This window comes from Macrotis lagotis, chromosome 8, assembly GCF_037893015.1.
Source record: "Macrotis lagotis isolate mMagLag1 chromosome 8, bilby.v1.9.chrom.fasta, whole genome shotgun sequence".
Classification (NCBI taxonomy): Eukaryota; Metazoa; Chordata; class Mammalia; order Peramelemorphia; family Peramelidae; genus Macrotis; species Macrotis lagotis.
In genome coordinates, this window is record NC_133665.1 from 51660923 (window position 1) to 51676072 (window position 15150).

The 15150-nt window shown below is 40.6% G+C and overlaps 1 protein-coding gene across 1 annotated transcript in view; it reads right to left on the reverse strand.

Annotated features, from left to right (window-relative positions):
- Positions 1-15150, reverse strand: part of LOC141495536 (interleukin-9 receptor-like) — a 33508-nt gene that overhangs the window by 4896 nt on the left and 13462 nt on the right. Inside the window, exons 5-8 of the mRNA XM_074196961.1 lie at positions 14545-14684; positions 13953-14169; positions 4282-4387; positions 3390-3474 (exon numbers count right to left, since the gene is read on the reverse strand). Coding sequence (XP_074053062.1) covers positions 3390-3474; positions 4282-4387; positions 13953-14169; positions 14545-14684 — 548 coding nt within the window. The remainder of the gene's footprint in view (positions 1-3389; positions 3475-4281; positions 4388-13952; positions 14170-14544; positions 14685-15150) is intronic.

A 15150-nucleotide genomic window follows, 5' to 3' on the forward strand; every position in this document is an offset into this window, starting at 1 on the left:
GAGGTGTCCCAGGACAAACTGGATCATGCTCCATTTAGACACACACACACACATACACACACACACACACACACACACACACACACACACACACACACACACACACAGTCATACCCTAAGGCTCCCACTGAGCTGACTTATGATATTTACTCATTCACTCATGTGTGTACTTCCTACTTTTATTAATTCCCTTCCTTTGATGTGGAATATTCTACCTCTCCCCTCCTAATTTGAGGAATCCTTAAAGAACTAAACCCAATCCTGCCTTCTCTTCTTGGACTCCCCTTCCACCAGCCAAGAGAGGACTCTTCTGGACTCTGAGCATTTCTTTTAACTCATCAACATGCATTTATTGAATTTATTAAGGACCTACTCTCTACTTGACACTGTACTAAGGACTGAGGATACAAAGACAAAATGAAATAGTTCCTGCCTTCAGGAAGCTTACATCCTGCAAGGGGAGACTATGTGTACTTGGAAAAGTACATGCAAAATAAACATAAGGGAGTTGGGGAAGGAGTCTTGGAAGAAAAAAATCAGGAAAATTTTCATATAAAAAGTACTTCTTATGGGGAAGCTAGGTGGCACAGTGGATAGAACACTAGCCTTGGAGTCAGGAGGACCTGAGTTCAAATCTGCCCTCAGACACTTAATAATGACCTAGCTGTGTGGCCTTAGGCAAGCCACTTAACCCCATTCGCCTTGCAAAAAAAAAAAAAGTGCTTCTTGACTTAGTCTTGAAGGAAATAAAAATTTCTTATCTGGCACTGATTGTACAATGCCTAACCTTGCTGGTCATGAGCTGCCATGCATATCACAATCACTAAGCTGTGGTAGATTCTTAACAGTAAAGACAATGGTTTATTCTTCTCTGGCACACATGCAGGCACATGTGCAGAAGAGACTCATTAAAGATGAGGAAAATATAGCTTAAAGGTAAATTTGGGGGGGGGGGGAAGATTTGGAGCCTCAATGGAAGAGGAGGACTCAACATGGCTCCAAGAAACTAGTGGGGAAAAACAAAAGAAGAAAGTAGCAGGATCTTCAGTATAGTGTCTAAAATGGAAAGGTGATAGCTCTCCTGTCTCCTGTCCTGGGTCAGATCATATCTAGAGTATTTGTGTTCAGTTTTTCCCTTGACAACTTGGAGCATGACTAGATCAAGGTGATCAGAATAGTAAGATCTGAAACTATACCATGTGTGGATTGAAGGACTGAGAGTGTTTAACTTCGAGAAGAAAGCCTGGTAGGAAGTCAGTTTAAGTTAAAAAAAAAAAATCTGGGGGCCTCTGAAAAAGAGGAAGACAATTTGAATAAGTAGAGTAATAGAAGATAGAAGGAGATGGTACATGAAGACACAGAGAGGGCAGGATGCCCTGACAGTTAAAATGAGGCTCTCCTGTGGAAAAAATGTTGAGTCATCCTTGATGAAATGGAATAAATCCCACATGTATAAGTCCAAAAGTCTAATGGAATACTTTAAGAGGTAGTGAATTCCTTATCACTAGAAATCTTCAAACAAAAGCTGTATAATGTCTTCTCAGGAATATTGAAGGGGGATGTTATTCTAGGTCAGGCATGGTTGAACTCAATAACCTCTTTAGTCCTTTCCAATTCTCAGATTCTGTATGGGATTTAGGTGCTGTCTTCAAGTATTTGGGAGCTGCTATGTGGGAAAAAACATTTGACTCTCTCTTCAAGGCTCCAGAGGTCAGGTATAGAAGTATTAAGTTACAGAGCTTTCCCAAAGTACAATAGACAGCATCAGGAGGTGGTGAGTTTCTCAGCAGCAGCAAAGGTCTTCAATTAAAGAACATTTGATGACCATTGTTGGGGATGTGAGAAATGGGCTTTTTCCTCAGGTACCAGTTGGACCAGAGGATCCTTCAAAGGTCCCTTTCAACTCTGAGATCTTTTGGGGTCTAGGAAGACTTATTAAATTACTCATGAAAAAAAAATTACTCATGAAATTGGACTCTTCCTTTGCCCTTATGTTCTGATTTGTATTACAATTAGTTATGAATGTCTTATTTCCTCCATTAGGCTGTAAGGTGACTAAAAGCAGTATTGTCTGTCTACTTCTTCTCTGCATCCTTCCCCTCTTTCACACACTGCTGAGAACAGAACCTTCTTTATGCAGAAGGGAATATTTACTGAATTCCATCAAAGATCATACTAAATGACAATCAAAACTGCAACTTACTGTTTGTGGTTATGTTTCCTACTCTCAATAAAAGCATTTCTTAAAAGGATCTCTGTGTAAGCCCCTAGGAATATAGGCAAACAAACAGAGAGAAGGAGGGAGAAAGACAGAGAGAGAGAGAGAGAGAGAGCGAGAGAGAGAGAATGATGATCAATTGGTTCCTCTCTCTCATTGTGGGGTGCAAATGATTTAGTGACAAGAAAGGGAAGGAGGACAAGTTCTGGAGAAGGAGCTTAGATCTGTGGCAAGGAGAAAGCAGAGTCTCCCTGGGCTATGAGGATTCCCAAGAAGGGAAGGAAGGGCACTTTGAGAAGTGGGGTGAAGTACTGATAAGATGCTGGGGAGGTACTGCATTAGTCATTCTCCACCTAGCTCTGCCAGGCTACTAGGAATGCTGGTTAAGCTCATCTCCTGCTCACCACCCTCTGGCTTAGTGGTAGGGTATCTGGAGCAGTGATTTTCAGAAGAACAGACTCAACCTCAGAGCTGGCTCTGCTCTTTCTCTTGTAACTCATGTTGAGTTTTTTTTTGTTTGTTTGTTTTTTGTTTATTGCCCTCTGCAAATTATTACCCTTGGGAGGTGGATTATCACTATTTTGGAGAGAATAATAATCTGCAGCTAACATTTATATGGCACCTTAAGGTTTACATATTACTTTACATAAATAGTATTATCCCATTTGATCTTTATAAAGGGCAGGGCAGAGCAGCTAACTGGAACAGTGGGTAGAGTGCTGGACCTAGAGTAAAAAAAGACTCAAGTTCACATCCAGCTTCAGGCACTTGTAGCTGTATGACCCTGGGCAAGTTACTTAACTTTGACAGTTCACTCGTCTGTAAAATGAGGATAATAAATCTTCCAGGGTTGTTGTGAGGATCAAATGAGATATTTATAAAATATTTTATAAACTTTAAAGTGTTATATAAATTCTAGCTATTATTACTACTATCAGTATTGTTGTCCCCATTTATGGATGAGAAAGAAAGGGACCAGGACATTGTCCTAAGAGTCCTAAGACAGGATTTTTCCCTTAGATGTCCTAATGCTCTATTATCTAAAACAACTGATAAAGGGGGAGAGGCAATAAGGGCCCAGGGACCTGTTAGAAGTCACTGAGAACAGTGTCTAGATCCTGGGCCATGGGGAGCGGGGGTGGAGTGGGGAGTCATAGGTTTCCCAGATTACCTGAAAGTTTCCATTATGCACAGTGTAAAGAGGTCTGAAGAAAGCTGCAGGTGAGGGCACATTCTGGTAAAAGGTTTTCTTCACTCTGGAGGGCAAAAGAGAATGGCAAAAAAAAATCAACTAAGGCAAGGAGAAGTGGGAGTACTAGGGGAAGCAGGGCTGGAATGAGGCAAAACCTAATATAGGAGGGACCAGATGAACAAGGAGAGGCAGGGAATTCTTAAAGAATTTGAGAAATGGACAGGAGTTCAGAGATTATCTAGTCCAATCCAAGTCTGACCAAGAATCCTGCTCACCACAATCCTGATAAATTATTATCCAACCTCTGTTTGAAGACTTCTAGTGACAGGGAAAACACTATCTCTCAAGGCAGTCAGTTCATTGGACTTTGAACTTTTAAGTGTAGGATGCCAGGGTCACATGGATAGTAAGTGGAAAAAGCCAGGATTAAAACCCAGGTTCTTTGACTCCCAAACCAGCATTATTTCTATTATGCTGTACAAGAGTCATAACTAGGATAAGATTACTGGGACTTTGCCATAGGTCTCCCATAACAGGGAGATGTGCTTCCTCTCTATAGCAGACTTACTCCTCCTCCTATTCCTCTTTCTATAAATTACCTCTGTTCCATTGCACAGAACTGGGATTCATTTGGTGGGAAGGAGAATGTGGACTCCTCCTCACCATCTGAATTCCCAGTTATGGCTCTGCCAAAAGGGCTCCTTCCTTCTCAGAACTCCAATAAACGATGGACAGTCAATCTGGGAAGGGACAGGTAGACATTCTGTTCCCAATATGCTCCCAAGTGAGGGGCAAGAAAGTGGGGTGAGGTGGAAGTTCTAGTAGACTGCAACTAGGAAAATGAGACCCAGAATCCTCTGGGGTCCTCTACCTGGGAAATAACTTGAAAAGGATGTAAGGAAGGCTGATCAGGAAAAAGAAAATGGAGAAAATGATGATCATGCTGATAGAGCCTTCTTGGCGTGGAGAGGAGACACCTAGAAGACATAAAACCATTCAATCCATTAGCACTATGAGGTAATCATCTGGGAAACTGGTCCTTCCTGCCATAGCCAGTAAAATGAACAGATGAATCCAAACACCACTGTACCCAAGAACTGAAGCTTCAGATGGCAAAGACCAGATATCTCATAAAGAAAGCTGTCTTAGCAACCACCATTGAATGTAGTGAAAAGGGTCTTGGACTTTAAATCTAGAATTCTGGGTTCAAGCAAAGTTGCAACTGGGTCAGGAGAACTGATGCTTTCCCCTCAGACAACTGAGAGCACTTTTAACAGTTTATTAATAATAATAACTAACATCTATATAGTGCTTACTATACCATGCTAACCACTTTACAAATATTACTTCATTTTACTCTCACAACAACCCTGGGAAATAGATAAAATAATATGCTTAGGGTCATACAGCTAGGAAGTGTTGTTTATTGGGTTTATTAATGATTGCAGTTTATTAATGGAGTTAATGTCTTGAACACAAAATCTGGGTCTCTCAAAGAATCCCTAGCATTTAATAAGTATTTATCATTGAATTGAATTGATAATTCTCTTTTTATGGGAAAAAGCATTCTATTGGTGTATAGGGAAATGGAAGATTTGGAGAGGTTAAAACAAAGGTGAAAGAGAGGAAGAAAGACCAACAGAAAAAAACATCTTTTTGTCAAAGCAGAACTAACTCACATGGGAACTTTTGGAGAACAGCCCTTTGATAAATTGGAAACTTCCAATGAATTCAACCCAACAAATATTTCTTTTTTTAATTATGTAAATATTTTATTTGTTTTTCAATTACATACAATGGTAATTTCTACTAATCATTTTTTGCAAGGTTTTAAGTTTTACAGTTCTTCTCCCTCCCTTCCCTCCCCCCTCCCAACAGAAGACAATATGACATAGGCTTTACATTTGCATTCGTGATAAGCATGGATCAAAACTGAACATCCAACAAATATTTCTAAAGTGTCTACTGTATTCAATACACTGTGCTAGACATTGAAGATACAAAAGTGAAAAAGTCCTGAGCTCAAAGAGCTTACAACTTAGCAGCAAAGGTACGTGTCAAAAGGATTAGTGTGGTGGGGAAGCCCAGAGAAGGGATCCAAAGTGATCTAGGAAAATTTTTAAAAAAGAAAGAATAATTTTGGAAGGATCAGAGTTCAAAAGGAGATCAAGGAAGGAGGTGACTGCTGAACTGTGCCTTGAAGGAAAGCAAGGATCTGAACAGACAGACAAAAAGGGAGGGCATTCCAAACAGGAATGCAGTAAATGTGGGAGAGTATGAGATGAGATCAAGACCAGCTAGTAAGAAATAAGTCTATTTTGTTAGTTGAATAATAACAATAAGCAGGACCATATGGCTAAAAATAAAACAAACAAAAAAACTATGATTCAAACCAGAACCTCTAACTCCAAGTCCTATGACCTTTCCACTATACTGGATGGATCCCTAGAACCAACCTTAGATGGGGAAGGTCGACTTTGAAATGTTAATGGACCCATCCAAAAGTCTTTTGATTCTTTTCTCCCCATCACAGGGTCACACAGCTAGTAAGTTTCTAAAGCTGAGTTTGAACTCATGAAAGAAACTTATGTGAAATAAGATTCAAAAAGGAGCAAGACTTATTGGAGTTCTAAAGTGCCAGATCATGGAATTTCTATTTTATGCTTTAGGAAATAAAGAATTCCTGAGGATTTTTTGAACAGGGGATTGACCTGCTCATATCTGTGCTCTATAGGAAGATCATTTTGGTAGTTATGTGAAGGATAGAAGAGGGGAGAGACTGGGAAGGGGGCAGAAAAATCAGGTAGGAAGCCATTGCAATAGTAACATTAAGATAAGTGATGTAGGCTTCAGCTGGGGTGGTGGAAGGGTATGTGGAGAGGATACAAATGTAAGAGATACTATAGAGATAGATTTGAAAGGAGTTGCTAAAAAATGGAGGTGGAGAAAAGGTAGAGTCAAAGATTACTCAGTTTTCAAACCCGTGTGACTGGAAGGATGGTGGTACCAGCAATAGAAGAGGGTAAGTCAGGAGGAAGAGCACCCACAGATAGGGACAGTTTGGGGCACAATAATTTGATCCACAGATATTTGGGGCATTTTGTAGTAATTTATAATGGAATTTCCCTTTCTATCATCATCTGTTGTATTTTGTTATTTTTATATATATATATATATATATATATATATATATATATATATAATAAGTTTGAAGTGCTAGTGGGGTGTCTAGATGGGTGCATCCAGCAGACAATTAGAGGTTCAGTTTTAGAACTTTGGGGAGAATTTGCATGGAGGTGATCAATAGAGCCACCATAGAGTTCACCATTGAGAAAAGAGAAGAGGGCTGAGGTAGAGCCTTTGGGGACACACACATAGCAGGCAGGAGAAGGATGAGGAACAGTCAAAGGGATCCGTTGTGGTCAGAGAAGTAAAGAAAGGAAAAAATTCCCTGAAGCAGGGTGTAGTTGGTGGCCTAAACTGCTGCAGAAAGAAAAGTCAAGTTGGGTAAGGATTGGGAAAAAGCAATCCAATATTTGGCAATCAAGGCTTGCTAGTATGATCCTGAGCACTGGGTGCAGCACTGATCCTGAAGTCAGGAATATCTGAGCTCAAATATGATGTCAGATACATCCATCTATGTGACCCTGGAGAAACTTCTTTACCTCTGTGTGCCTCAGCCAGCTCTTCTTTACAATAGGGATGATAGTACCCATCTCCTGGCATGCTATGACGAATAAAAAGAGGTCACACACGTAAAGTGTTCTGCAAAATTTGATGTACTAATCAAATTCCAGTTATTATTATTATTATTATTATTATTATTATCATTATTAAGAGTTCTACATGAGAATGGACTAGTGTTATTTTTGGAATGAAGGGGAAGACATGCCTCCATGGAGACAAGAGAATAGAAGTTTAGGAGCTGAAGATCTCCACCCTGTTATGCCAACTTGTCGGAGGGAGGAGGAGATCTGATGTCTGTACCACATAGTTGAGCACAAACCTCTTAATCTCTTATGTTATTTTCTTAACTCAATATGTGATCTTGTGTAAGGAAATTCATCTCTCTCTCTCTCTCTCTCTCTCTCTCTCTCTCTCTCTCTCTCTCTCTCTCTCTCGGTCTAAGTTTTCTCATCTGTAAAAAGGCAATACCAATACTGGAGGAATCTGTGTGGGTTCTCAGGATTATTGAGTGTAAAAAATGAGGACATGTACATGAACCACACTGTGAGTCACAAAGTACATTGTAAATATTTGGCTGATACTGTTCGTATTTGCCTTGTCTCACAAATAAGAAAACACTAATACGGGACATTTTTACAATTTTCCAAGGCACATATTCATTTTCATAATCTCATTCAGTGTTCACAACAGTCCTTTGAGAAAAGTTGGGAAGAGGTTATAAGCTCCAGTTTACCAATGAAGAAACATTCAGAAAAGGTAAGAGACTTGCTAAAGCCCATACATAGTAATTAGGTAAATAGAGCACTAGGTCTTCATGAGTTCAGACCCGACCTTAGACACTTGCTAGCAGTATGACTGTGTTAGAGAGACAAGAATCAAGAAAACATGTTGAATGTGCCCATGCACTACCCTCAAAGTTGACCCTCCCCATTTAAGGCTAGTTCTGGGGATCTATACAAAACAGGACTTGGAGTAAGAAGTTCTGAGTTTGAATTCTACTTGGGTTTTTTGGTTTTGGGTTTTTTTTAGCCATATGGTCCTTTTTTCTTCTTGCTGTTTTCAGTCATGATTCCATTTTGGGTTTTCTTGGCAATGACACTAGAGTGGTTATAGATTCAGCAACTGAGGCAAGCAGAGTTAGGAGACTTGCCCAGGGTCACACAGCTAGTCAGTGTCTGAGACCAGATTTGAGCTCAGGAAGGTGTTGTCCTGAGACCAGATTTGAGCTCAGGAAGGTATTGTCATGATTCCCAGTCCCTTCTGGAATGTGCACTAATGATGACCTGGCTGTCTCATTTAGCTGTGTAGCTTAGCAAGTCACTTAATTCTTTCTGAACTTCAGGTTACTCCTCACTAATAAAATAAATGGGCTGAACTAGATGATCTTAAAGGTCCCTTGGAATGTAGTTCTCTAGAGTCCATGAAACCATTAACTTAAATTCTATTCTTTGGATTCTTCTATTCATTCTTTGGATTATTTCAAATTTATCCCTTCTAGAGCTTGTTTGTACATAGTGATTGTGTATGTTGTCTTGAAGAGCAGGGATTGTCTTTTACCCTATATATCCAATATCCTTTAGCACAGTACTTGCACAAAGTACATTTGTTGATTGGCCGAAAAACTGGATCCTCCCTTTGTGAACTCCACTGTCAGTGAGTGACCCACTCACATTCCAGACTTCCTCTACCTCTGGACCCCCTCCAGTTGCCCCAGGAATGTTCTCCCCAGCCAGAAGGCAAACATGAAAAGCCAAGGCTGAAACTGGACCTTGAGAAAAATCAGCAACCCTGGAGATAGGGCTTTGATTCTTGGGCCTCATCTGTCAGTTAAACGACCATCCAGTCTTTTAAGCTTTCATAGCTCTATATGCTGGAGAGTTCCAAGGTCCCACCTCCCTAATTTGCAGTCAGCCCCTGATGCCCTACTCCTGGTCGTCTGCCAAGGCATAACAACTAGCTCTGAGGGGCTTCTGAGCAAATCCTCCTCCTTCCAATTATCTTCTATTCTTGGCTTCTCCCTCCTCCTTCTATCCAATTCTCCTGTCTCCTTAAATTCTCCTTTTCCTAAAAAGGAAAGTTATACTAATAATAATAAACCACATAAACACAGAATTTTGCAAAGCATTTTCCTCACAATGACCTGCTTGGTAAATAATGCAAATATTATTATTCCTATATTTCAGACAGAGAAAAAGAGCCTCACAAAATTTAAAGGGCTTACTTAGGGTCATAGATTTACTGGATTTGGGAAACTAACCATGATCTCTGACCCAGTCTAGGAGACACAATATGGAGTGTTAAGGCACTAGATTTGGAGTTGAGAAGACATGAATTCAGATATCACCTCAGATCCTTATTAGCTGTGAGGCACTAGATGAGTTAACTACTCTGTGTCTCAGTTTCCTCATTTGTAAAATAAGGAAATCTTAAATGTTTCCATCTGTGATCTTTCCCTCATGTAAGGCTCTTGATTTTTCAAACTGAGCTAATGAATTTGTTTTAGGTCAAGACTCAAAGCTGTTCTGTTTTGACATAATAAAGAACTCATGGTCTTTTAAGATCAAGCAGTTGTCTTGTTTAAACATCAACACAAAAATATGTTATGAGGATGGTCTCCTCACAGTCTCCCATTGCCTGTAAAGGTGCTCTCAACAACCATATGTGGAGGCAGCCAAAGGAACCACATATTCATTCTATCTGTCTGAGTTCCTGAATGACATCAACTCTTTGTCTCCACATACCCCATAGAGAGGCACTTCCCCTACAAGTGACCGACCAGTCAGCTAAGGGCTCCTACTTGTGCTCTAGCTCATATACCTGGTGGGGAGTTATCAGATAATGCCAGCTGCTGTATTCAAGTCAACTGTCAGCCTGGATAGGGACACTTCCCAGGGGCTCTCTGTGGAGTGAACTTCAGCTGCCACCACCGTGACCTGCACACCAGCCCATTCCCAAGCTCTGACTCCCCCTCAGTATCTGGGGAGTGCCCTCAATATAGTTGAGCCCCAAGCAAAGTCAAGCCCTCTTAGAAATCAGGCTGAGAAATGTAGAGATAAGGGCAAATCATGGTGCTAACAAGAATGCTACCTTCTGGGGCAGCTAGGTGGCACAGTGGATAAAGCACCGGCCCTGGAGTAAGGAGTACCTGGGTTCAGATCCGGTCTCGGACACTTAATAATTGCCTAGCTGTGTGGTCTTGGGCAAGCCACTTAGCCCCATTTGCCTTGCACAAAAAAACCTAAAAACAAACCAAAAAAAAAAAACCAAAAAAGAATGCTACCTTCTGCAACTTGTGAGCAGTGCCAACAGCAGCATTTTTTCATAGGTATTGTCTGAGAACCCAACAACTAGGAGCCCCATATGGAGAACCAAAGAACTTGACAAGGTGAGGATACAGTCTGCTGTGTCAACTAATAAACTGACCTCGGTGGCTTGTGATCTAGGAGAAAGGACACCAGCTTTGGAGTCAGAGGTCAGAAGTTTGAATTGTGGCTATGCTCCCTGCTACCTATGTAACCTTGAACAAGTCACTCTGTTCTCTGTGCCTCAGTTTCTTTCACTGTAGAATGAGTCCCTTCCATCTCCAAATTTTAAAATCCTAACTATGTAGAAAGAGAATTTAGAGACAGAGTAGTGAAGAGTGAATCTGAAGTAAGGAATCCTGGGTGAGTTTACCTATAATTCCAAAGGGCCAGCAAGAAAGTCAGATTAATACCTACCTTTCGGCAGAGAAGTGATGAACTCAAGATACAGAAGGAGACATTTTGGAACATGATCAATGCAGGAATTTGTTAGGATTGACGATGCCTTTTTGCTGTTGTTTCAGTCATGTCCAATTCTTCATGATCCCATTTGAGATATTGACGAAGATAATGGTATAGTTTGCCATTTCCTTCTCTAAATCAATTTACAAATGAAGAAACTGAAGCAAATTGAGTTAAGTGACTTGTCCAGGATCACACAGTGAGCAAGTATCTGAGATCAAATTTGAACTCAGAACTTCCTGACTCCAGACCTGGCACTCTATCCACTACACCACCTAGCTGCCCATGTTTGTTACAAGGGTTTATTTTATTTTTTAAGACAGGGAAGGAAGTAGAAGGGAGAGAAAAATACATACTTGCTAAATGAGGGAAAAATGAATTCAAAAAATCTGACTCATACTATCTACAGTTTGACTGATTATTTGTTATCACCTTGGGCAGGCCCTTTCCCTTCTGTGAGCCCTAATTTCTTCATCTCTAAAATGGATAAATGGGAGGGGAGATGGACTTATGTGATGTCTAGGCTACCTTTTAGTTCTAACACCATCACGTCTACTTCCCTACTTTGTTTCTTTCTCTAAAAAAATGGGGGTGATGTTTTTATTGTCAACCCCACAGCATTAAGGGAAAATTCCCCACAACAGCTATCTAATGAACTCTCAGATCTTCCATCCTTCTAGCTGGTCTAACACCCAGTGGTTTACCTGTTGCCTCTTCCATTAGAATGTAAGCTCCTTGAAGGCAGAGACTATTTTTCCTTCCATTATATACTCCAATGCTTAGCAAAGATACTTAATGTTTGTTGACTAACAAAATATTCTGTAAACCATTAAGTGTTATGAAAATGTAAGCTGATATTATTATCCTGGAGATGAGCCCTGTGGTTCTGTCTATTTTAGTCCAATCTGCCATAAGGAATAATGCTTGTGCACCCCTTAAGGCTGATGAAAGAGGAAGCATGGCAGTGCTCTAGGGTCAGACCATAAACAGGAAGAAATAGTATAAAAAACATCATCAGTGAAAATCTCAGCCTGAGACTAGGTCTGACACAACTCAAGATAAAAGTACTGGACCCGAAGTTCACAATCAGCCTCTGATAAGTACTAGCTGTGGGATTCTAGGCAAGTCACTTAATCTCTGTCTGAGTCATTCTCCTCATCTATAAAGTGAGGGTTATAATGGCACCTGCCTCTTAGGGTTGTTGTGAGGATGAGATAATATCTGTAATATTACAATATAAAAGCACCATAAAATGCTAGTTATTATTATTATTATTAATTATTATTAATTTTTTATTATTATTACCTATATGACCCTGGACAAAAAAATTTAACCTCTATGGATCTCACTCTGTCAAATGAGGAAGTTAGACTATGGAGGACCCTTTTATGGTTCCTTTTCAGCTCTAAGTCCCTTGACCTTACTGTAACAAGGAAACATCCTCCCTCCTCCAATTTGCTGAGCCAGAGCATGTGTCTGTTATCTCCATGGAGTCATGCTTGCCTATCACAGAGTGCCCCAGTCCATCAGAACAGGAGATTCCCCTGATCACCCTTTGTACACTAAGATGAAACTATCTTCCAGTAAAGTGGCCTGGGCTGTGATCCTCCCAGGATAAATGGACAGGTAAGGGGAGGGATGTGCTTATGTCTTCCAGAGCACAAAGCTGACCTCCATAATTATCAAGTGTTCACTGAGGACTGATACACATGCTGAATACTAATTTGCCACATTTAATCTGCTGAATATTTGTAAAACAAAATTAAATGAATGGCTTTGGGTTCCTTGACATAACTGTCTCTGAACAGAATACCTAGATCTAGCCTATTTAAGATATTGGAATTTTCCTAACTTGAAATTAAGGCATCAGTGCAAGAAGGAGAAACCATTCCACCTTTATAGTTGAAAGGAACCTTAGAGATCACCCCATTTTACAGACTGGAAAATTGGAGCTCTGAGGGAAAAAAATAACTTACCCAAGGTAAAGTCAGTGATAAGGCTTGGGAAGTAATCCAGATCTTCCTGGTTTCCATCAAGACAAAGGTCATGTGTCATCTTAGACAAGAAGCCTTGCCTATTCCCATTAGTCGTTAGTAGCTCTTCTTTCCTCAATAAGTTATTGGGTATAAACTTACCTGTTTACATGTTATATCCTCCTTCTTCTATTAGAATATAAGTTCCTTGAAAGAAGGGACTGTTTTTTCATTTTGTCTTTCTCTGCCTAGAACCTAACCCAATGCCTTCCACATAGTGGATACTTAATAACATAACAACACAATAGGTGCTTAAGTAGTGTTTGTTGAAAGACAGTTCCAAAGAATTTATGATGAAAAATACTATTAACCTCCAGAGAAAGAACAAGAGAGTCTAAATACAGATTGAAAGACATTTTCTTTTTACTTTAATTTTCTAGATTGTTTTTTTGGTTTGGTTTTTTTTTTTTTTGGTCTGTATTCTCTCTTGTAACATGGCTAATACAGAAATGTTTTTTATGACTGTATATGTATTATCTGTATCAAATTGCTTGCCATATAAAGGAGAGAGAAAGGTAAAAATGGAAAGAGGGAATTTAGGACTCAAAAATTATTAAAAAACAAAAATAAAAAATGTCAAGGAGGCAAGTAGATGGCACCAGCCCTTGAGTCAGGAGGACCTGAGTTCAAATCTAGCCTATGATATTTATTAGCTGTGTGACTTTGGGCAAGTCACTTAACATTGATTTACTTTCCCCAAAATGTCAAAAATTGTTTTTACACGCAAAAATAAAAATAAATAAAATAAAATAAAAACATTCTAAAAAAAATTAAGTGCTTCTTGACTGACTCTCAGCATCTATCCTTATTATCACATGGTTCTATCCCTATCCTGGGGATACTTGGACACAAGAACTTTATCCCTCTCAGAGTGGGTGAAAGGAGTTCTACTCTTTTCTGGATATCAGTTGTACCAGAGAAGGCAGGACCTGACCCAGGAGGGTTATGAGAAAACAGAAAGGCTACCTGTCGCCACTGGTTAGAAGAGAGACTCAGCAGCTCTCCCAGAGAGCTAGAACCCTGCGAAGCTCCCAGCCTAGCAACAGCTGCTCACCTACCTAGAGAGCTTGGAGTCTGGAACTGCAGGACTGGACTCCACTCGCTCCATTGGCTCCTATAGCTGAAGTAGTCTTCCTCATCGTCCAAGGGTTCACCTACTTCCTGGGAGCCCATGCGACTGCGCAGCCGGGCCTCATAGATCAAGCCAGGGCCAAATTCGAAGGCTTCAATGGTGGCCGCAGTCACCCCCACAATGTGATCTTTATGTCTTGCCCTCTGTGGGGGATTCATACAATATCAGTGTGCAGGGTTGAAGCTCAAGGCCTGGGTCTCCATAGTTCTAACCACAATAGACCCCATCGCGGTATTATAGCAATCCTAGTCTTGGACTCCTGGGCCTTTGGGCCAGTATGTCTTTGGTGAGCAGCCTTTAGACAGCAGGGGATGTGTTCATGCCCATTTTGCTGGGACAGGTACCACACAGTTTGGAAGCTAAAGAAAGTTTTATAGAGAAGGAAGAGTGGGGACGGGGACGCTGATATTGGTGAGGGCTGGAAACAGGCTGCAGAGGTCTTCTTATAACACAGATACCCCACCTAAAAGGTTTCCCAAACTGGGGAAATTTGGGTATGTTGACACATCTAGTCTTACCTCCCAGGCTTCCCCGTGCTTCTTCAAGGCCAGTTCATAGCGGAGGGACTTGTACAGCTCTTCAATTGGAGGCTTCCAGGAAATGATGCAGCCTCTAGAGCTGACATTGCTCTGCAGGTTGGAGGGAGGATCGAGCTTGACTAGAACAGAAAAATCCCACTGAATCTGGGCCTGTGATTATTCTGCTGAAGGCTGTCAACAGCTGTTTGTGACTATTTGGGATGGGGAAATTGAGCAGGGGTCTCTAGACCCTTTTCAGATCATCCCCACCTTCACTAGTTTCACCTTCCAAAAGTCTATAGAAACAGAAGATGCCAGAGAGGAGACTGGGATCAAAGAGATAGCAAGTAGGTAAGAATCTGAGCAAGAAAGATGCCCTGAGAGATGCCCCTAGAGTCCTGGGCTGGGAGGAACCATCTTTCTTATCTTTGGGTAATACTGGAGGGTCTGTTTCCCCCGTCCTTAAGAATATGCAGAAAAGAGGTTCTAAGGCCTCTAATAGTCATGTGATCATTTAATTGTAGGAAGTTTTTGATTTTCCTGTGTCTAAATCAAGTCCTTTCTGTTGTCATTTAAGCTAATTCTCTCTTTGATTATCTATGGACA